Source organism: Mixophyes fleayi, chromosome 5 (genome assembly GCF_038048845.1).
Source record: "Mixophyes fleayi isolate aMixFle1 chromosome 5, aMixFle1.hap1, whole genome shotgun sequence".
NCBI lineage: Eukaryota > Metazoa > Chordata > Amphibia > Anura > Limnodynastidae > Mixophyes > Mixophyes fleayi.
In genome coordinates this window covers 99,123,968-99,149,033 of record NC_134406.1, presented here as the reverse complement: position 1 = coordinate 99,149,033, position 25,066 = coordinate 99,123,968, and the positions used below count along the sequence as shown (strand labels likewise).

The following is a 25,066-nucleotide window of genomic DNA, read 5'->3' as shown; positions in this document are numbered from 1 at the left end:
GGATAGGAGGTCATTTATCAGGCTTGATAACCTATTATGCTCTGCTAATGTGACCCACTTTATATGCACCAATCGCAATTATGTGTAACTACTGTTTTCAAAACGCTTGTTTGAAGTTACCAAGTTACTAAGACCAAATCTTATTTTACCTTGTAAGTACCACATCGTATCCAGTGCACTTGGAACCTGTTTTGTTTTGTACAATAAATTGTTTTTTTATTATTTGACTTCCATCATTACCTTATGTACCTAGTACTGCACTACATCACATTTAAATTTTCATAACACTGTATTCCTCCACTCATCCATATTGCGCCTGGGATACCATTTATTACTTATATTATGTTACATCTAGAATAAAGTTATATGGCTCCCATTACCAGGGGCAGGCTGGGCTGGGGGGCATAGTGGGCTACCTTGGACTGGGTCACTGAGCCACCTCGTTTTTCTTTTCCATTAAAATAGACTACTGAGTCTAGTCTTGCCCCCAGGGCTAAAATCTGCCAGCCCTCCCCTGCCCATTACTCTAAAATGACGTGATTGTATATTGTATGTATCTAATATTTGTTTCAGGCTATCTTGAACAGGAGTTATTTTCAAAATAGTTGACAACCCTAGTTCCAGCTATAGTCACTATGTGATGTTTGCAGCTAGATTCAAAGATATGTTTGAGTCCTAAAAATAATCTGTCAGGTTTCTAATGTATGCATCCATAAAAATAGTAATTAAAATAGTATTTTTATTTGATGCCCTTGATGCCCTTTCTTTTAATATATCAAACTCCCATATCCACCCTCCCAACCTACATTGCACTTATAACCCTATATTTTTGCATGGTTAATCACTGTACCTTTCCCATTTGCAGTGCCCCAAAGATTGGCACTGCTGGCATTAGTAACTGTTTCTGTTCACTCATAAGAACAACAGTGACTGTGGGTGCAGTTGTCCGTGCAAGGAAGAGGGTGTGTTGAAAAAATTGTTTGTTGTGGGCATGTACAAAGGTTTGTCCATGAAAGGAAGAGCCAGCAGTGCTGGGTGGACTGTGAGAATTAAAGCCCACTCTGCTATTTCACATTTAACATTGTGACTCTTGACTAGTGACATGGGTCCCAGATAAAGTGTAGCAGAGATGCTACTTATATAATTATATCATTATGGTTCTAGCAATCTAATAAAATGAGAAGTTCTCTGTAAGGGTTCATATACACTAGGCAAAACTGTAGCATTCACCACTTGGTGATTACAGCTGGAATGCCTGTTATCTTAAAATGCATTGTTCTCTGCTGTGAATGCTTTTTGCTAATGCAATCAAGAGCTAGGCACAGCCAGAATACAGTGTTTTATGTTTTTGATGTATTTAATGCTTTGGAGATATGTAATATCTCCAAATAAGAAGCTTTTCATTATGGTGAAAACAGCTAAATGCACCGCTGGTAAAACCTTTTTTTTACCTAGTATGTATAGACACAAAGGGCTAGATTTACTAAGCTGTGGGTTTAAAAAAGTGGGTATGTTGCCTATAGCAACCAATCAGATTATAGCTGTCATTTTGTAGAAAGTACTAAATAAATGAAAGCTAGAATCTGATTGATTGCTATAGGCAACATCTCCACTTTTTCAAACCCGCAGCTTAGTAAATCTAGCCCAAAGTGTTTATCTGTGTGGTACCATTGTACAATAAGTATAAATGTTAGTGGACTCTGTACCTGGTTAGAAAGAGAGAGATTGTTTTTACAGGGGTTAAACAGTTGCTACTTGTAATAGGAGTGTGCTACATTAGTACCAGCTCACTGGGATTCTGTATAGTTTATAGATGTGACTGTAAGAAACATTTGAGTCTCCCAGTGGCAGAGATGTGATTAGTGTTCAGCACTTCTACCTTTTGATATATGTACATATATAATTGATACAACCTGGCTGAAATACCTACCTGTCAGTGAAAATAAAATCAGGTAGAAAGACTTTACTTAAAGCTTCAGACCAATCTTCAATACCTTTTAGGCACCTTGCCAATCCTTCTGCCAGCCTTATGGTTCTCAGTAAGTTACATGTTCTAGTTAACTTGATTATTCTATCTGATGTCTGAACTATTTATTTAAATATTTCTTTAGTTTAATGGAGTGGTTTGGGTGGAGGGCCCTGTCACTGCGCCAGATTTAAATAGGGTTTACATCTATTACTCATGGTCTGGCTTTTATGGTCCGTGAGTCATGTTGCCAAAGGCTGAGGTGGTCGGTGCCACGAGAAAACTGTATTTTATACCATACGTTGTGCTTGTTGAAAACTCATTGCTGTGTTAGACTGTGGTGTTTGGCGTATTGCCACTGTTCCTGATAAGCTTCTATTTGGTTGTTTTCCAGATATTTACTTGTTCATTTCTTCGTTTCTTATTTCGCAAAGGGACAGCGTATTCAGACACTCTTACTATTTCAACGAATATGAGATTTAGTTGTGCTAATTTGTGACGCATTCATGGAAAACGTTGTTCAGTGGTTTCCAGTGTGTGTTGTCACCGTTACCAAGTGACCATTTTGGACTATAACTTTTGAGCTTGGCAATCCCAGTCTGCCATGGGAATTCCATTTTAAATATTCTTCATTTGAAAAGCACTGGGGACCTTAATAATGTTTTTAAGGTTTAATTAATTTTACTATATTTTCTTAAATGAACAAAGAGTAATTTGTTATATTCTGTATCACACAAAACCCCTTTGTCGTGGTTGCCTTAGATATGAATATATCTCAGTTCTGGGTGTCTTCCTGTTCTCTATTAACAGCAATTCTTGTAACTTTTTATTGTGCTTGATGCCATATTGCAGGCAGACTGGCAGTTAGACATGGCTGCACTTTAGATCAGCTCTGTGCTGTATCTCTCACATAATCATCTTGTCACAAATATAAAAAAAGAAGGCAGTGGAATATTAGAAGGTGGTACAGAGGTGTGTCATCACACCAAGGACAGGGTTATTTCCTAGATCAACTGGAAAACCATCTCAGTTCAGATACAGGACCCAGATAGTTCAACTCTCTGCTCCCCCTTTGGTGACCTCTGCAGCCTACGTGGTAGTAGCATTTACTGCCACAACTTCTGTGAGCATGGGGAACAAGTGTCCTGGCTCTGTGTCCTGCAGAGAGCATGATGCCAAAGACAAATACTGGGCACACAGTTACTCAGAGCTGACAGATAACCACAAGTGTGCCCACGCAGCACAAAAGCCAAAGCCTTCTCCAGAACAGGAAAGGAAGGAGGTTTTTTTTTAGATTAATGGTGAAGGAAAGTCATAGTTGCCAGCAGCTGACTGTATTAAGATTGTTTCTGCATTACAGTTACCACACACACACTTTCGCCACCATCAACTACATTTGTTATTCCACTACCTTGTGTATCAAGAGCATGCTAAGCAAAGAAAGCACTCAAAGTTGTTTGCATCCAGAATCGGCACTACCATTAGGTGAACCCAAACGTTTGTCAATGCCAGCAATGGATAAGTGACATAATGTCGGACGTGGCCTCAGGGGAGGGCCATTTTCGGAGGGGGGGGGGGGGGCAGTGGCTACTAATACGTCCCCAGGACTTGCACTGAGCCATGTTTGTGTCTCTGCTAAATGGCATCAACACTGTGCACAGTTTTTTGTATCTATATCTAGAAGGAGCAAAGGTGAAGTGTTTGGAAGATTCAATTGGTTATTGGAAATGTCATTAGTTTAAACCGTGGCACAATGGGGTTAGAGAGATTCCAGATAGAGAGATTCCAGAGCTGGAAATTTAAACTACAGTACACCTTTGAGAAAACACTCTTCAGTCCGTGAAGCTTGGACATCTTTGATATATTGCAGTTAGTACAAACTTTATTATAGCTTTGACAAAACCTTCATCTAGAAGTGTTATGAAAATGTTAGTGGATGTTAGGGGATGATAATAATCTGATATTTTTGGTGTCCTATAAGAAATGAATGAATTTTCATGTATAGTTATTGTACCTATATGAAATGTTTGATTTTGAGTTTAATGTTTGATAATAAAATGGGTCTTTTATATGCTTCAGTGGTATTAACTTTCTTTCCTGGATGAGAATCCCACATCCATTATTGGCAGGTAGATATTATAGGTCTTGTGACAGTATGACATGTGTTTAGAAGTGTTGGCTAGGCAATTGTTACTATAGTTTTTAGATTTGTGTGAGTGAAGTTTGGTACAAAATTCTATGAATTTTCCCTTATCTTGTATGGGATTGAAACTGTATTTGGATTAAGAGGATAAATATATTTTTGGGACATTAGAAGGGACTTAATATCTATCTATTCTCTTAGTAAAATATTTTTAATGGATTGTTATCAGACAAAGTGGTCCTCTTCCACAAATTAGTAAAATAGATTTGCGTGAAGAAAGTGCACAGCGAGTTGCCTCTGGCAAGAATTTTAGTCTGTTCTGCAGTGATCAAAACACAGAGATCTAATATAAAAAGTCACATCAAGCATGAACCTGTCACATGAAATAAAATGATGCAAGGCTTGGTCTTATATTGCCAGGTTTGCACTTCTGTGTTGTGCACTATATAACTATGTTGAAAGTGTTGCATGAGAAAATGTCGGTGTGTATAAGTCTTTGGTATGGTACATGGACCAACATTGACCAGCCATTGAAAAGCTTACAAAGATCTTATACAGTTTATCAAGAAGTATGTCTGTATCACTGCCATGGTGTCTGTGCTACAAAATTATTTGATTATTATAATCTAGGAGAATAGAGTGCTCAAGTTTGGTTTTTTTTCCCCTCTTATATGGAATATTGCCCACGTAGAGTCTTGCTTTTTATGACATGCTGACATGGTCATGTTTACTCATCATGTGTGCTCATACAGATGCAAAAACCTCCGAGGACAGCAATTGCCTATTCTTTAGACACAGGGCCTTTGTCATTATAGATAGCAAAGCATATAAAAGGAGTAACTTTGCACCTGGGCAAATCCATGTTAAATTGGAGGGAGATGTACATTTAAAATGTGGGAACAGACTTATATTTGGGGTAGGGCATGTCCTAGATCAACTTTAAAGTTCAGTGTAAAAAATAAAGCTATCAAGTATATGCGTGCTAGATGAAAAAAACAGTCAGTATTTAACTTATGTGCAAAATAATAAAGTAATTTGCACCCCGTTGCATTGTAACATGGTTTGTCTAGGAACAAACTTACTCCCAATTTTTTTTTTTTTATTTTGTTCTGCTCTCCTTAATGATTCAGGCCCATAGACTTAGGTGGACAGACAGAATGATAAATCCTTATCACACTGTACTGTAGTTTGTGTTTTGGGCTTCAATGCTTCTGATCTAGAGTTATTTATCGATCTCTTGGGTGATGGTTTGGTTTAGATGAAGTTCAATTGCTGGATTGTATGTAAAGTGTTTTTATTTAGACTAGATATGGTACCTCTGTTCTATATGTATGGGAATAGGGGAGAAAGAGAAAATAAAAAGTATTGAAATATAGATATAGCTAGTTCAAATATTAATAGTGTTTGTGATAAAAAGAAGATATACAGACAAAGCCATTATAGCCCACCAGTGTGGTTCGATTTGACTTGCAGACAAGGCATTATTGCGGAATGGATCATACTAAAATTTACATCCACTCAAGGCTTGTGTGTGCACGGAGCTGAGTTTGCCCAGCCTTTGTCTTTATTTTGTTCTATTTTGGAATCACTAGTACTTGATGGCTTCAGAAAAACCAAGCTTATGGTATCAGAAACTTATTGACACTTATTAAGCGTAGAACATTTTGTAACATGAAGTGCAGCAGCATCAGCATTGCTCTAACAACACACAGAAAATGAATGTAAACTGTTAAAATAGATCTTCACACTCTGTATACAGTTATTGTTTAAGGATAAATACATCACAGCCTTTGACAATCATTTTCGATTACTATTTTGCAATATAACAACAATAGCCGTAAACAGATAGGGAATGGGAACAAAGGACATCATGAGGAAGGATAAGTTGTATAATATATTGTTCACCATAAAACTCATAAAAGAGATGCATTAATATGACTCATATACTTGATGGCTTCACTGATTTTCATATTTTTCTTCTTAACATACTTGGACTAACTGCAGTGCTGGACATTAGTTTGTGCTCATCCCTTTTGTTATAGTACAGATGGACACCAGGCAAAAACAGGCTGCGTTTCCTTTAGTAAATTATCTTTTTTCTCTACAGGTCGAGATTTGATTTGTATTCAATCAATGGATGGGATGCTGATGTTCTTTGAGCAGGAAAGCTATGCCTTTGGCCGATACTTGCCAGGTTTTCTTATACCTGGTCCCCTGAGATACAGTCCTAGAACAGACTCCTTTGTTACTGTCTCTTCTTGTCGTCAGGTGGAAAGCTACAAGTGAGTACTGAGTTTGTTCTATATGATTTAAACTTTGGGACCTCCATGACAATGACATAAAAGAATAATAGTGTGAAAAAGGTATTTGTGTGCCAATGACACAGTTAGCTTTGCCATGCTGCTGATTGAGGTTTATGTCATCACTATGGAGGAGAAAGGAGCATGAGGTGCAGCCTCCCATCTCTGCCACAACTGTCCGTCAAAGCTGTTTGTTGCAGTATTGGGGCCAAAAACTATTTGGTTGGGTTCCTGGCCCCATTATCTTTGCAAACAGTATTAAAAGTTGTTTGTATACTGCAATAGCACAAGAATGATCTCACATTGTGACAACAAGTCCCATTGATGTTACCCCACAAATTATTTCTTCCCATTTGGTAGGTCTTGGATCCTTGCTAAAAATATTATACATTATCCATCCCAGCGATCTCTACTGGTTACACTGGTATGGACAATGTAATTTCAACGCTGTGCCTGACTTGCCCATTTAATAGAAATACAAAGCATTCATTTGCGTTGCGGCACTATTTTTTTAGGCGCTGCTGGCCAACAGTGTGTTTATAGATGTCACCGCACTGAAAAAAGTCTGTTGATCTCTGTAGGAATGCATTGTGTACATACCCACTAGGGGTTAGCAGAAGCAGTTTACCCATTGTTGTGTTGTATTTTTCCATTTATGTCAATGGACTATTCAGTTCAATAGAGATATAGACACTGTTGTATAATCATTGACATGAAATGAGCTTCCCAGCATTTTTAATTAATCCCCCCCAATTAATAGAGATTTGATTAATCTCTATTGATGGTTGATCAAAGTATGGAGTCCACGGAACACCAAGATGTTAATCGAGATGTGGCTGATGCTGTGATTGTGGCAGTGAACGCAGCCATTCTCATGCGAGATTCTGAGAAGTTTGCGTCATACTTGCATGAAAAAAAGTATTCTCATGGATTGCACAAAGTAGATCATTTGGATTAAAAATTAAAAACGTTTGGCTGGATTAAATTTTTTTCTGTGGATCACAAATTTAAGAAAATTTACCAATTGAATTACAATAAGAAGAATTTTTTATTATGAATAATACATTGTTTAAAAATTGGTTTGGATAATATGTATTTCAATAAAAATTTATTTAACAATTGTGATTCTGTTGTATTTACATTTTATTACTATTTTAGTTTAATGGAACAGGGTTTTATGGACTCCTTTCCATTATATTGGGACCACTGAGGCAGCAAAGTTGCCACTCTAGGCTTCCCAGTATTCCTCATTACACTGGTAGCCTTAGCCCAGGAATGCCGGGAAGAGCACCAGTGCTTTACAATGCTGGGCTGACAGCCTTTGGGTGAAGAGAGGCCACACTAATGGTTTTCTTCTTTTTATGCACACGAGTACTTGAAAAATTGTGTGTAGAGACAATAGCTTTATGCAGGATTAATGGAGGAGAGAAATTCAGCAGACCATCTAATAATTTAAGAAATAATGATTATTTCTGTATACTACCTTGTTCTCCCCAAGGCTAAGAAGAAGCCAACATGACTCATTCCACATCTAACAATCGTCTGGGCTCCCTCCACACTCTCATACCTTTTATCTCCTGAATCAAGGTTTTTTTTTTTCTTGTTTCCTCCATTATAGAGAAATAAAATATATAAATCAATATAGAGACATTTAAACCAGGTGGTGTTCCTTTTGGGAGATGCACCAATACTATAATTCTGCTTCATACGCTTTAACACTTAGAGGAGTGGCTGTTTTCATGAATTCTATTTTCCAATTTGAGCTGAATATCAAAGCTTAAGTCCTACTACCTAATTGTCGATGCTTCTGTAAATATAGAAAAATACACTTTGGTTAATTATGTTATTAACAGCACTTTTAGAACCTTATGATGATTCTATTTGAAATACAGATAATGATTTAATCTCTGCATACAACCATCTGACAGATAAATCTCATGCTGAACCTTCATTCATTTCTTCTCTTCAGTTTCTGTTCATTTTTCTTTCAAGTCACTTAAACAGGATAATTGCCCCTGCCACTTTGGCATTAGGGAGAAGGATACAAGTTAAGTTCCTTTTTGTTTTAGAAACATTTTGAGAGTTATTTATTTTGTAGTTTAAAGACACCAGTGTGGATAGAGTGGAGCATGACTGGTCCAGTTTAAAGTGCACCCATCACCTTGAATTAATAATTCTCAGTTCATCAGTATGTAAAAACTGCTTCTATATCATATTCACTATTTGTCTTATGTTTCTTAATTTTTTGATACTTGTCCTTTTTTTTTTGTCTTGCTTGTACTTTATATCTAGTGCCAGTTGCTCCAGTATGCAAATAATATAGAAGAGAAAGATTCAGTAGCAATTTAGTAGTATAAGGCTGGAGCTGGGTACACACCACAGGGTTTTCAGCTGACTATCTGGCCAATCACACGATAAACGGGCGTTCAGCCCGATATCGCATTATTGTGTACACTATTATTGTCCCCAAACTCATTGTATCTTTGCATTTCTAAAAAGTATTGTAAATCTTGTAAAACGTGTTTATTGTGGGAGAAATTTTCTGTAGTGTGTACCCAGCCTAAAAAGCTGGCCCCTGCCAATGTGCTTTTAAAGAAAGGATTATCTAAGTGAACAGTAGCAGAAAGTGAAAGGCTGCACTTCATGGGCTTTTCCCTTATTTACACTTGATGACAGCCTCACTGTTGTATTTATTACACTACAGGATAAAGTATTATGCAAGAACAGTGATTTATATATTGCAGCATCCGTCTGTTATGTTGTGCCTAGTTACTTGCATTTTGCTTTTAGATGCATTCATTCTTTTTTTTTGTCCCTTTCTTCACTATAACAGGTACCAGGTACTTGCTGTTGCAACAGATGCAGATACTAAAAAGGAGACAGAACAGCAAAAAATTGGTTCTGGGAAGAAACTGCTGGTAAATATGATTAATCTACATAATTATTTAAATTAGTACTAATACTAAAATTTTGGCTTCAGATGTACTGTTTCAGACTTTATTACCATCATTTATTTTTATTGAATGTATTCAAGTGCCGCTTAAAATACTGGAGATAATGTAATTATTTGGACTTTTCGAAGCGAGAACAAGCTTCTTGTAGATAGATGGCGTAATGCGACGTTGCGCTAGCTTCTTCCATTTTTCTTAAAGTACTAAACAATTAATGCTGTTGTGCTTATTTTTTCTTGAAATGCTGTTTTTGCAAAATGATAAAGGTACTCTAATGTACTGAGACATTGATTTATGTAATCCACAGGTGGTATTCCATTTATGAGAAACTTGATTGTGTGCATTTAAATATAATTTCAGTATTATAAGGCTGTTAAAGTGCCAGCACATGCCTGCAAAAATGGTTGTTCAAGTGCAGCATAAGGCTTTCCAACACTTAGGGCTAGATTTACTAAGCTGCGGGTTTGAAAAAGTGGGGATGTTGCCTATAGCAACCAATCAGATTCTAGCTGTCATTTTGTAGAAGGTACTAAATAAATGAAAGCTAGAATCTGATTGGTTGCTATAGGCAACATCCCCACTTTTTCAATCCCGCAGCTTAGTAAATATACCCCTTAGAGTGGTCCCCACTGTTCTTGGCTGCACAATATGAAAAATGATAATATACAGTACAAACAGAAATGTCATGGACTAGACAGATTTCTCTAAAATGCTCAACATTTTGCTCTGAAACTCAGCACTTAGGTTTCTAAGACTTGTGGCCAAACTCTCAAAAATAGTCGGCCTAGAGTCGTTTACTTCATGGTTATCACAGATCACTGTTATTTTTGTCTCTGTGGTAACAATACTTTTGCGATACTGTTAACCTTTAGTCATACTGAATAGTTAAAAAAAAATATATTATTATTTTTGACCATAAGGAGGCAGAAACTTGAATATTAATTCTTGCACATTCTTATTCCCTGGATGCGAAGTGTCGCAGCTGGGTAGCGTTACCTCAGCACAACACACCATGAATGCCTTAAAAGGCATTACTGAGAAAGAGTAAAGTATTGCTTGTTTTCTTATGCATCTGTTACATATAACTGGTGTTTTGGGATTCACAACTTCCATACACTTCTTACAAGTTACACTGTTATATGAGACGTATTTGGTTCTGCAGTAGACAAGAATGTATGCTGTTAAAATGACATTCGGTGTAGTACTGCTACTAAGAGAATACCGACTGCTGCTGTCTAAAACACTAGAGATGATATTTAGCTCAGCAATTGTGTCTGCTGGATATATATAGTTAATAGACTCACTGAGGGCTGCACACAAGCCACAGCTGTTTTACAGACCTACTATACCAGATAATTGCCTTAGCGCATATGGCATAGAATACTTTTATTCTAAGTTTTATCACATGTTTATAAAATTTCCTTTGGTCATAAAAGCAACAATCTACTTTTGTACTTTTTTCCCCCTTCAAATTGATATAATATTCCCTTGCTCATCATATTTAAGTAAGCATGTAGTACTGTCTCCTGCTTCATCACACAGGAGACTCTTTTATGTTCATATTGCTGGCGCTGCTTGGGATTTTCACCTAATCATGATCCGGTCTCAGCTTTTCATGCCTTTAACTTGATCTTTAGGTGATCGTTCTGTGTTTCTATACATTAAAGTACAGTGATGAGATAAAAATTCTATTCTTGTCATCAAAGTCTCATTCTTAGAAAGGTCCACGTGGATTTTTGGTCTGATCTGAACGTTGGAAAACATATTATATTGTATTACTGCAGCCTGGCTTTAAATCCATTATGTTTTTTTATATTTAAGACATATTTTTGGCTGTTGTTTAGGATTTCTTGGTCACATTTGGTACTTTTGATCTCCACTTAGTTAGCATCGGCAGCAGCAGTTTAGTAGGATAGTATACAACATTGCTGGTAATACCTATTGAGAAGCCTTGTATCCGTTAATAAGCAAATTCCTTATTTCCATTTGTGAGTGGGTAATGAATGTATGCAATGAAAGAAGAATTGGGCTTTTTTTTTTAACCAGTTTAAGATGCTTTTAACATCTCCATTTACAATTTTTGTCCTGTATCTGCTTAAGCTGTCTGTCTAATCTTTCAAAAATTGCATGCTTTGGAAAAATAACACAATATTAATGATGTGTGGCTAGGCACAACTTTCATCTACTCCCAGTGTTTGGATGGGTTGTAGGGCCATATCCGCATCATTCACCACCCCTCTCTAGTTATTTAGCATGTCTTATGTATGTGACTTCGCTTTCCTTCTAATCTCTGGTTTAAAGTATACTTTTTTTTTTTTCTTTTTTCTTTTTTTTTCATTCTGAAACTTCAAAGTAATTATGCTCAAACATGTGTTTACTACACCTATTTGGTCTTCAAGGGAAAATCATCAATTTCAAATAAGTAATTTATGCTATTTAAAGCTATTACTCTTGTTTGCTTTTCTAGTGGACAATAAGAGGGCATCATGATGTTTCATATGCCTTTAAACAGAACTTAGTCCCCAATAATATGATGTTCTTAGTAACTGCCATGTTAATAACAATGCATAGTGAAACAGGCCTTTACCTTTCTTACTTGATTAAATGTCATACTTAAAAATCAGTTGATGATTAAAGGCATTTAAGTCAGAGACTGTAAAACCAGTAAGTAAGTAAATCAGAATAGCAAAAAAAAAACTTTAATCACTTTCAAATTTATGAATCCATGCCTCAAACACAGATTATTAAAATAAGTGTCATTGTTTCACTATGGTGTCTAAATAGACTTGTGTTCCTCATAAAGATCACTGTAGCAAGATAGACCATCAAACTTATTTGTTTTTACTATTAACATCCCAAATTGTCTTAGGCTAGATACACACAGGAGGGTTTTCAGCCAGTTATCAGGCCAATCACCGGATAAACGACTGCTCGGCCACATATTGCGTTATTGTGTATACTCGCACAATGAACGCCAATTATTCCAAAGTGCTGATTATCGTTTCATTTGGTTGGTCGTACTGTTTAATAATATTGTTCCAACCACCTGCCGATCATGTAGTGTGTATGCGCTCACGATCACGATCTCCGTAGAGTTTACAGAGTCATGGTCTTTTCAGCTGCTGCCGGCAATGAACATGTCCCGGTGACTAAATGTAAAGGGTGCTGTAGATGGAATAGTTTGTTCATTCGTTCTGAGACTGAATATTTTATTTCAGAGTCACGGAAGCTAACGAAATACATAAGGACATGTGGATAGCTATAACAAAGCCGTTAATCAGTGTTACAGGAATGAATGAATGAGTGACTATTGTGCTGTTGTTCTCTAAACGACTAGAGGACCAGATGAAGAGCACAGATCTGAAGGTAAATCGTGTGTAGTGTGTATGCATAAATCGCCTGACCGATCGGACCTTCAGTCTCAGGTGCAGTTGTTGTAGATAACAAGTTGGTTGGAAAATTCTTCAGTTTGTATCTAGCCTTAGTAGTGCTTGCTCTGGCCAGAGAAAGTAGTTATTTACCATGCATTTATTGTCAATTAATTGTGCTTCATAGTTTACTCAGACAGGTACAGTGTTATACAATTTCATTGTGCACTACAGCTGTATGTAGGTGGAACTGCCTTCACTGCTATAATCTATTGTGCACTAGGTTGCACTGCAGTGCACTGGCTCGTATAATGTATGGTGGATGAGAGCATGATGAAATATGTTATTTGCTAGTACTGTTGGCTGTGCATGTGGTATGTACCACTGAAAAGTATTCCAGGATTTAGACTTTCTATCCCTGTTCTGATAATATAAATAATGCTTTGTGTCATCTCAGGATCTCAGAGGGAGCAAATCTGCAGGAGAGTCCGGAAAGACACGTGGTTCACATTGCACGCTACATATTCATATACACCTAGCCACGTACAGATGTATACAGCAAAGTGTTTACATATATACTGCATTGATAGCTTTTGACATACATCCTCTATATGGACTTGTTAGTTAAACAGTTTATTAAAACAAAAACAAAACATGGTACATGCATTCACAGTTATGTCACATGAATGTTATTTACCATGTTACAAGTAAAGTTTAGTAAATTGCGAAACAGACCATAATGAACCCAATGTAGCAGTATGCTGAAGTGCATACATAAGATTCAGAAAGGTCTAGTCTTGCCTCCTTAATGCAATACTAGTGCATACAAGTTGCAACATTTCAGCTACAAACAGAACACTGTATATCCTGTATCAAGGGAGGGGAAGTAAAACAAAGCCATTACATTTATCTGGAGATTCCCTGTGCTCAACAAGACATTTTTGGGAGATAACAGTGTGGTCAATGTTAGATTTTCTGTGGACAGCTTGTTGTTTTACGGGCCGAAAAGCAATTTGTGGGGCAGAAATATTTTGATTTAGACTGAGATCTAAATGAAGAAGAGAGAGATTTTTAGGGTTCTGGGGAACAGAAATCCCAGTGAGGTCTTGGATGAATGGTGCAATATGTCTAGTGCAGTCTGTAAGAGATTGTGATACCTGCCTTTGATATCATTGTAACAAAGAAAAAGTAACACAACAAGTGGTGGTTTTAAGGGCTATTACCAAACTGTGTCTGTAAAGCTTGCCTAATTTGTACAGTAAGTAGCGAAAGAATGATATTCTTGCTAAAGTCATTTGCCAGTTCTTAGAGTGATGTTTGGCTGTGGTTGTGGGAGCAATGTGGGTTACACTGTTAGAGTACCACACTTTCCAGCTTATGTAGGTCAGGTAACACATTTTTTCAATAAAGGTTTTTGTGTATGCATTTTATCAGGATCCTAACACAATAGTCCCTTCATTCATTTGGATAACATTATATTTACTGTTTTACATACAAATAGACTTATTTGTTTATTTTGGCACTCTTTTTGCCATACTGCCCAGAACCTGATGTCCTTTCATAGTCCTTTACGTTTTTCAGCTTAGTCCTTGCTTTGATTGTTGATTTCTGATTTTATTATTTTCTGTTTTGTTTCACACTTCAATTTATTTTCACACCTATCTGCTTTTTTGGGGGCTTTAAACACCTTATTAAACAAACTAAAAGGATAATGAAAGTAGGACAAATAACAGTCAGTGGTGTAGTTCTCACCATTTTTTTCTAAAGTTTTGACACTGTTCTCATATTTAACACTATATTGGTAAAAGCACAATACATGGTAAACGTTAAAAAAGCATCACTGGTCATTTGTTTTTATGCATTTTTGCTACTCTCAATTGCTCTTTGCTGTTGCCAATGATTGGAGCATTTCTGCCCTCACATTGAGCAGCAAGAACATGCTTTGTTTGGCTCGTATATACAGCTGCTATCTTCACAGACTTTGTACAAAATACAAGGTAGAGAAAGGAAACGAGAACTGATTACAGTGGCGCATGCAGGGGGGGTTTCTGAGTCTCTAGAAACCCCCCCCTGCGTTAACTAAGTGGCCACTGTTCTATACAGCAGCCGCGGCGCTGTCAAAGAAGCGTCCGCGGCGGTGCTGTATTGTATACAGCACCGCAGCAGAGGCTTCTTAGACAGCGCCGCGGTTGCTGTATAGGACAACGCTGGCAAAACGGAGCTGCTGCGCATACAGCAGCTCTCTCTGGGTTTTTTTTTTTTTTTGGGTCGGCAGGGGGAAACCCCCCCCCCCCCCCCCCGACAATCCTCAGTGCGCCGCTGGATTACTCTGTGTGTCTTATTTTAAGCATTGAGTTCTGTCCTTGGTGAATTATTCTGCATTCCTATAAAAGACAAAGGAAAAAGGTGCCTAGTACAATAACCTCAACAAACGCTCTATCACATATCTGTATAAAAATGCGCACCATATAGCGAATTATAAACCGCTTATCTGTGAATTCTGAAAATCATGAATCTTGAATAACCTTCAAGCAGCTCTTAGCTCCACGTATCAATACATAAGAATGAAAGGAAAAACAATTGTGTAACATTATAACACAATATACACCCGTGTACACACACAATAATTAAGTGTCTTTGTACCAGAAACATCAATCCACAATTGATCCTCCACAATAGAAAAGTGATTCTCACAGAACTTTAGTGTATAACCAATCATCAGTGACACTATAGAAAAAGTGCCTACCTACCAAGAGTCATATATAAAGCCACATATCTCCACTTGGGAGATCCCTCTATGTTCACATCTTCATAAGATTTATATCTCTCAATAGAAACAGAAAATATTGGGCAGCCACATTGTATAGTATTTTAAACATACATCAAGGTAATCGGATAGAAAATTTAGCTGGCAAGTAAATTTGAGTCATAAGTGAGAAGATAGGTTTCTCAAGCTTTTTTACCCAATGCACTTCGTCCTTAACTGTAGCTGGGCATCATCAGGGGCATATCAGTCAATTTCTTCTCTCAAAAATCGTGCAGAATTTTTCCACATAAGTCCTTGAAAAAAAATATCCCACAATCTGCCACCTGGGCATGTGTGACATGTGGATGGGAAACGGTTACTCACATAAAGCAAATTGGTGTGTAAAGCCACTAAGCCACCAGCACGGTTGCTTAGTGGTTAGCACTTCTGCCTCACAGCACTGGGGTCAGGTGTTCGATTCCTGACCATGGCCTTATCTGTGTGGAGTTTATATGTTCTCCCCGTGTTTGCATGGGTTTCCTCCGGTGCTCCGGTTTCCTCCCACAATCCAAAAACATACTAGTAGGTTAATTGGCTACTATCAAATTGACCCTAGTCTGTGTTTCTGTCTGTGTATGTTAGGGAATTTAGACTGTAAGCTCCAATGGTGCAGGGACTGATGTGAGTGCGTTCTTTGTACAGCGCTGCGTAATTAGTGGCGCTATATAAATTGATGATGATGATGAAACAAATAAAAACAAAGAAACAGGGAAATTACACTCATAATCTGTTGCCTGGGGAAATGATAAAGGGTTTAAACAATTGTTCGTAACAGCCTGATCTCCAAAAATTGACAATTTCTAACATCAGTTCATCACTTTTTAAACCTTGTTCTTTCTTGCTCAAACTCCCCCCTCTTCTTTGACATCACAGTAAGAGGTATGCTTACCTGTTTTAAAGCTGATTTATTGCCATTAGTCCAAGAACAGTTCCAGTAATGGGTTCTACAAATATATTATAACTATGGAAAATAGCAAAGATATTGCATTCATTTTCCTAAACATGGTATGATTTTCACAGATAAACATATGAAACAGGATTATGTTATGTTGATTCCTTGCGGAGATACATTATCCTTAGTGGTTACTTATGTGGCCAGTATTTATTTTTGACACCTTACATGGCTAATTCCAGTGGCTTCACATTTATACAGCTGTGTTCTCAAACATGGATTATGGAAATTATTGCTTTGATGAATTATATTTCCCTCTAAAGACTTACTAAAGGTAAATTCATAGATTGTCTGATCCAAAACAATGTGGTTCCAAAGCACAAAGCTATTTATTAACATCCAAAGTAAATTCAAAGGTCTGCGACCATTTCTCGTAATTGTAAAGGTTGCATATAAGATACATCAGCGAACAGCAATATCGGATCCAGAAATTGATCATTGTTTCATATTCATTGTTGATTTTTTTACATTTTAGAGTCTATACACTGAAGTTTTAGTGACATCAAATATGGTGTTTTCGAGCTAATGGAATGTCAGACAATCTTTTAGGGTCTGTTGACTCTTAACTGGGCACTAAACAAAAGGGTTGACTGCCCATCAATGAAACCAGGCATCTCCTGAATGAACCTTCAAAGCCAGTTGACAAAAAGCAGGACTCTGAAGCATACATAAAGGGGTAGCATTATTTACTTACACGTGATTTGCTGTAAACAATGTTATCTTAAGCAACTTCAGATTTTAGTATTGATCATGACCGCATTAATATATAATATTCATGATTAAGCTATAAACAAGAATATAAAATAAAATTACTACTGACCTAGCATTTGACTTCTAAATTATGTCTCTGTCTCTTATTTAAAATCCTAGAATAGTACTTTATTTCATGTGTTTCATATTTTATTTAGGGTTGTGTAAGCACTACTCACTTCCTTGACAAAGCTGCTACCGATGACTGGAATAAAAACCATGGGCAATTGGGAAAGATTTGTTAAACTGCTAATTGAATATTGGTTTTATACTTTGTCATATTGCTGCAAGGTGCCAGATGGAAATAATGTAGTTAAGCAGTAATATTTCAGCAGATGTATCTTGTGGTATCTTCTCATCCGCCAGAGAAATGATTCATAGTGTAATTTCAAATACTTAACACTATTGTACTTATACTGTACAGTAGCTTCAGTGATTGATGTATAGAAATACAGCCAACTTTATTGTCCCTGTAGTAACAGATATTCTTACTGATAACCTCAGCTTGTTACTGCTAATATTACCGTGAACATGTAATGAAGATATATACATTTGAAGCAACAATCCTATGCAATTCCAATACCGCGCCAATATTATACTTTTTTCTGTTGAAAGAATAGTTATTTTCTTTTCTCTTCTACAAAAGTGTTGTAAGATCACATCAACCGAAATTAGTGCACTGATTATAAATGCACGGCACTGACATCGCAGCATCCGCTTGTCTCAAATGGGATAAATATTTTTGATAGCCAGTGGGATTGAAACAATTTCTACTGATGATCAATTTTGCTTCTCCATTATTCCAAAATTCAAAATTAAATATTTATTTTCCATTGCGGTATGTGTGTTATTCAAACAGTATTTCTTTTTTAGACATAGGGGAAACTAGTGTGAACATAGACTAAAGAAAATATGGGGTCTAAATCCCAACACTTAATAACTTTATATATATATATACATATATACTGCTTTAATTGAATCCTGGTCGTTAATGTAAATGCAGCTCCACTCCCATTTCTTTTAGCTAGTGTACAAAGCGGTTACAATCTGATATTGAATCCTCCTGGTTAGTGATTGAATCCTGTTGACTAGTCTAAATATAAAAGCCCACCCATTCCTGTGTTCAGTATATGAAACAGTTCTCAATCTCAGTGGCTCGTGTACAAAGTGGCCCCATCCTTGGTGGGTAATATACTGAATGTAACAGTTTCCAATCCTAGTGGCTAGAGCATAACATCCTCTCCCTTTTCCTGTTGGCTTGCATATTAAACATATTAATCCTTTTGGCTAGTGCACAAAGCTCACCCCCTATTCTCAGGGTCTACTATACAAAGAAAGAAGACAAATCTTGGTTTCTAATCTAAAATACATACCACTGAAAACACTATTAGCCTGTACTTTAGTTGGTGATAGTTATTGTAGCTCCTCTTACAGTGAACATCATTGGCTGCCGAAGTTTGCGCTAGAGTCAGCTATCACCACTAATGACACAGGTTGTTATAATATGAATATGCAACGTAAATGTTGCACTGGCGGCATAGATACTTTTTTTATAACGTCAATATATATGTTTCATAACTGGAGTAAAAAGTCTGCATATAATGGATGGCAATGCGTGATTGCAACAAAAAGCTCTGAAATATAAAAAAAAAATATGCAACAGTTTAAGTATTATGACCCAAATTAACTTTATTTTATGTTGATTTGTTGTCAGTTGTAAAATTTCATCTATAATTTATAACTTCATGTTATTGAATATGTTAAAATAATACATATATCTTATATGATACTGATATATTAATTATATCTTATATGATTGTATAATTTTATAAAATAAATGTTCTTTATTGAAATTTAAAATAGAATAAACCATTATAAAAATAGAATAATTAGGTACCTTTCAAAATTAAATTAAATTCTAAATTATTGACTCAAAACATTGCTTTGGTAATTAAAAGGAATTTATTAAAACAAGAAAACTGTATGGTGGAGGAGAAAATTGTAGGAAGTTCAGCTAGGATCAAATGCTCCTGATATCACAGTGTGGGTCATTTACCCTCTGGATACCAATACAAATGGTAATACTTTCACTTGGGTGCACCCTTATCCTTAAACGTGAGACTGACGGAACGCAACCGACAAGGCAGTACTTGAACCAAAGCCGATTCTTCGAAGGGAAAGGGGTTCAGTCATAACATAATTTTAAGTAATGTGCACCCACCAAGCATAGGCATAGGCATAGGCTCACCCCTCTTTCTTAAAAAAAAAAATGTAATTTAAATAGATTTTAATGCTTAACTTTTTTTTTACAAATAAAATACTGTATTCATATACTAATGTACTGTATTATTGGAGATTTCAAATTAGAAGTGCTTTTCTAGCTTTTTTTTCTGCAAATGCAGCAATCAACTGGAAAAATCCTACATTCACAGTAAATAGTGAGCATGACCAGCTCATTCAATCACTCTTGCCCCATAGCTGAGTGATTTATGTTTTTTTATGTTGTTCAGCACACTGAACATACGTTCACCAGAAGCAGCAGATGCTGGCAAACTGAGGAAAATGTGCAAAGCAATTGTGATATTGGGGAAACACCCCAGAAAGTCCTTGTTCTAGGAATTCTGTAAGCAGTTTCTTTAACTTGCTTTCTATAAATTTCCCTTTAGGAAAAATAGTCACTGAAAGCTAAAGAAATATCTCTCTTGTATTGTTATTGAAAGTTTTCAGCTGTGTAGCAGCTCATTTTGTTGAACCCCCAAAGAAACTTAAACAAGTTACAAATTACTTCCAATGAAGTAAATAGACAATGAAGACCAGAAAGAATGGAGTCTATGACTCCATAGAAATTGCTGGCCCTAAAGCGTACTCCACCAGTAGCCACTTACCTACTCGCACTGAGTAGGTAAGTGGCTACTGGTGGAGAACTTGGTTGGAATTTTAATGTTTTTTGCTACAATTTTGCACTTTGACGATCTCATCTGATTTATTGTGCCATTTGTTCAATGTTTTTTATACGACATTTGATGTTGTCCAGCTTAACGCCCAGTGTAGCATTGCGTGCTTCAATAAGTAGGGTAGTTTGATCGATCTTTGTAAGTAGCTTTATCCTCAAATGACATTAGAACGTTTTCAAATTTCAACAAGAACTTCTTAATGGACTGAATTTCTGATCGAGTTTGTGCACTGAGATTGAGAGTTTGAATATTGGATAAAGCCGTTTCCACAGAATACAAATGATGTGCAACTGGTTCAACAGAATCAGAGCATGCAGACCATCTAGTTGTGGATATATTATGAGGTGAAGCAGGCAGATGCTCTTTCAGAATTTCCCCCCTTTGTGAAGAGGAACTGAAGATATTGTACATTTGTTACACATTTCCAAAGTAAGTAATTGCCTCCTTACAGGATTCAGTGCAGTCAACATCCACAAGGTTTAGTGTGTACTTTCCATAGCTGGAGAAAATACAGTATGAGTTTTGCTCAAGCAGAATTCTTTGTACTCCATTGTATTTCTCAGTCAAGTTAGATCCATTGTCGTAGGCGTGGCCAATGCATGCATGAAAATCTATCTTTTTACCAAACTTTCCAATACTCGATCAGCAATTTCTTTTCCATTTTTTGCGAAAGTATCAAACATGACAAACTGTTCTTCAATTAACATTTTTTAGCATTCTACAATCTTTATATAATGAATCACCAGAGTGGTTTGTTCCTTGGGAGAACTATCAGGAGTGGCATCAACTATGATAGCAAAGTATTTTGCATTTCTATCTTCATCAAGAATTGATTCTTGTATGAATGACCCACACAGTTCAATAAATTTATTTTTTATGCACTTTGATAGATAATGAACTTGCAGGTGTTTTTGGTTCTTGTGATTCATGTACAAGTTTAACCTGTCTCGATAAACTCAGGTCAAAAATGCTGATAAGCTGGATTATACCTAGAAAGTTTCCGTTATTACGGTCACCAATACGAGAACTGGACCTAAATAATGCTAGTCCCTGCTCAGAAATGTAAAAAATGACATGCAGGATGCGCTCAAGAATTTGTTTCCAATAATTAGCATCCGTAGTGACTTAGCATTGTAGTGTCAGATAATATTGCTCTGTAGGCTGACTTCTACGTCACATGATTTTATCTATGCAGCGTTGAACTTTCGTGTGATGGTATTCGGTCGTACAATTTCTTCTAACCTCTAATCAAGGTCCATCCGGATTGAGCAGATAAAACTGAAGCTTTTGCTGCACTTTTATTAAAAATGAAGGAAGGCGCACAATGGAGAGATTGTTTTGCTACATTCCAGTCTCGTGGGTAGGTCTCACCATTCAGAAGGTTTTTCTTAAGTAGAAGATAAGGGAACGCATGCTTACTAGCATCTTGTGCAATGTTATTTGGTATTTCAAAACTAGCATCTTTAAAAAATGACTTTATGTGGCAGCATCCCTTTTTTTGATCATACCAATGTCAATCTTGGTAAAACTTTCAGCAGAAATTAATTCTTGCTCTTCTGGTTCTCAGCGTTTTTGCTGTTGAATTTCTGGATTATAAACTAGATCTTCTGCTGCTTGTCTCGGTGTCTGTGATATCGCTGTTGGCACATTTCCCTCTCGACAAATGACTTCATTCGCGTGTTGAACTTTGGCCTCAGGCATTGAATGTGGAACAGAATTGTCATTTTTTGCAGTTGCAGTGGTTTGGCTGTTTTCACTTTCAGCTGGGTTTGAACCTGAAGTTCCTGATCCTGAAGCACTTGTTGTTGGATCACTTGGATGAGGAGCATTTTCTTGTACCGGTGATTTAAAAAATTAAGTTATTGGCCTTGTCTTTTTAGATGCCCTACTTTCAAAATTTCCTCGACAACATCATATGGTTTCTCGTAATATTCTGCAACATCAATTGTATAAAAATTATCATTATTTGTTATCAAAATTGCACTTATAAATTTCTGAAAACCAAATACACATACAATTGCTCACCCCCATTCTGTTCACACTGCCCCATCACACTTCACTGCTCACCCCACAGCTTCCTCCCTCCCCACATAGCTCACACGGTCTCATTACACCTCACTGCTCACTCCACAGCTGACTTCCTTCCCCCACAGCTCACACTGCCCCATTACCCCTAACACACAATACTGTTCCCCTCGCACCTCAAACTGCTCCCCACATGCCATTGACCTTTTCCAGCACAAATCATTTCTCCCACTACCCAAATTTATCCCAGCATCTTAATTGCCCCACACACACTTACCCTAATTCTACCCCAGTAATCACACACACACACACTTACTACAGAAAACAGTGAGTCTTCATGGCTGCAGCTCATCCTCCTCCCTGTGAGTCTGACAGCTGCTGCTAAGGCTGTGTAGCCCTGCCCCCATGCTCAGTCGTCACTTTCCCTCCCTCTCCTCTCCTATCCTGATGTTCTGACAGCCCTGCGGCAGCCAGAAGGTGACTGCAGCGAATGACCTGGGCACACCACTTATAAAAACATTGCAGCAGGCGGACAGCAGATTGACATTGCGGTGGCAGCCGGTTCCACCCCAGGACAGCCTGCGTTCTGCGCTAGAGCATCGGCTGCATCGCTCTAGTTACGGTCCTGTTACCTAATTTATGCTATTTATCTTTAAAAGCTTCAGTTGTTCATGTAAAAAAGTGATATTTTAAAATGTATTACTAAAAACAAAACCTGTTGAATCTATACAAACACGAGCATTGTAGTAATAAAAAATTGATGAAATTAACTTACGTAATATGCCAATTCTGAAGTTCCTCAATGAATGTTGAACATCAGACATACCAGTCCAGTTTCCTAATTATAAACAAACTATTCCCTTGCAAAGTTGCAAATCTCAAGGACAAATGACATTCTCATGTGTCTGTGTGGATAGGTGCATCATGTACGGTAGAGCAATAAGCGCATGCGTCACATTGCGCTGTGCCAATTTAACCAATTAACATGTTTAGGTGCTAGGTTTGACCTTTTATTACTTGTAAATTGTCAAATTATCAAATGGATAACTTTTTTTTTTAAAAAAAGTCATAACACAAAAACAGTAAGTTGGAAAATTTTGAGGCTCCCTGCTAGTCGAAGACCGGGCGAAATTTCCCCTCTAGCCCCCCCTCTCTGGTAAGGCCTGCCTAAACCTACACTAACTAAACTCCTCTAAATTTAAACAATAAACAAACCCATACCCTCTTCAGTCAAATGAACCCCACCATGTCTGTAAAGGTGAGCACTTTGGAATCTAATCAAAGGGTGCTCGATCCTCAAGCAACCAAAAGAGCAGACAAATCTGGCCAGCACCGAGTTAACCTTTCTCAACCAGCCTCCCATCAAGAAAGGACTGCCATACCCTCCACGCGATTTTATCTGTGCAGTAGAGGATCAATTCGAGCCATGAGGAATGACCCCACGCCAGGTCGGATTATATGTGCAAGATAAGACCAATGGACTTAACATGGCCAAAATAATTACTCCCAAGGTGGATCTCCAACATATGGGGTATCCCCGCCTATAAATTTCCTGGAACATCAGCACTCTAAAGCTTGGTCAGCTCAAACCCTGCTGAGCCAACTAGAAAACCACCACAGACCTGGGGAAGGAGGAAGTGTCCTCAGCTGCCCAGTGTAAAGCAGCCCAGTGGACGAAGGAGTGGCCAACCACCCAGATCCACAGCAGGGTCCAATGATCTGTAAGGCAGGAAGAGAATCTCAAACATCAGTCAAACTCAGAGGCATTAAGGCATGTGAGGGGAATATGAGGCCTCAGAGAAAAAGGAAAAAGCAACTTCTTGTGGCCAGCCTGGAGTAGCAGGGAGCCCAAAGCAGCATGCAAAAGCCAGAGGTGAAAAGAAGGAAACGGGCTTGAAAAGAAAACAAAGAGAAACATGAGACAGAAGCGAAGATAAATCCATAAATGGTGCCAACAGCCAATCAGGCCCACATATAGAGGAAAAATTTGGCCTCGCTAAAGCCGCCTCTACCGAGCGCCATGGGCACCATTTTCTTAGCCCTCTCCGTAATGCAAAACATGTCCACGTACTGACCCTTGTAAATCGTGTCCCTCACGAACACATGAATGCCACTAAAAATGGCAGTATTAGTGCAGCACACAATCTCTCCTGGTGATATAATAGCTGCGTGCCCGAGGTTTTCCTTGCCACAGAATGCTTGCGCTACTCTTAACCAGCTTACTGGGGCTTGCTCCGCAACTGGACGAGTCTGCCCTAGAAGTATGACAATTGGAAAACGCAGGAAAAACATCAGGAATCCTCATTCTGCCTGGCAGAACCACCTTCGGAGTCAGAAGCAGACGCCTGTCGCATTACACCAGTGGATGGGATGATCACGGCCACCGTAGCCAGCGGACCCATCAGCAGCCAGATTCTGGACTATGGAGGCACCAGCTGGGAGAGAAGGGTTACTAACAGCATCAGAGGACATCAGAGTACTACCCACCAACAAGGGGGGGCCGAAGTGGGCGGGTAGTTATTAATATAAGGAAACCTATCATACGCAAGAGTAGCTGCTAAGCCATATGTGGGGATGCAAGCACTACTGGCCCTACACCTCTAAGGGGCCCAAATACATGCATTTCCCTCCAACCTCAAATCTTTATGTACAGGTTAATTACATTGTAGTGTCATGCAATGTCCTATCCATTTTTATTATTCTTTACTTTATACAATAGATCAGTCTTAATTGTTAATGATTTCTACTGTATACGTGTGAGTTGGTTGGGGGCGCCAGGGGTGATTTGAAATTGCATGCACTCACCTTCCATTCCTCAATGTGTTTGTAACTGAGGACTTGTGGACATGAA

General features: G+C 37.7%; 1 protein-coding gene across 4 annotated transcripts in view; it reads left to right on the top strand.

The window, feature by feature from the left end:
* BBS9 (Bardet-Biedl syndrome 9) overlaps positions 1-25,066 on the top strand; it is a 328,017-nt gene that overhangs the window by 46,180 nt on the left and 256,771 nt on the right. For all 4 annotated transcript variants that reach the window (XM_075212581.1, XM_075212584.1, XM_075212582.1 and 1 more), the window contains 2 exons: positions 6,217-6,391; positions 9,243-9,327. In XM_075212581.1, the coding sequence (XP_075068682.1) occupies positions 6,217-6,391; positions 9,243-9,327 (260 nt within the window). The remainder of the gene's footprint in view (positions 1-6,216; positions 6,392-9,242; positions 9,328-25,066) is intronic.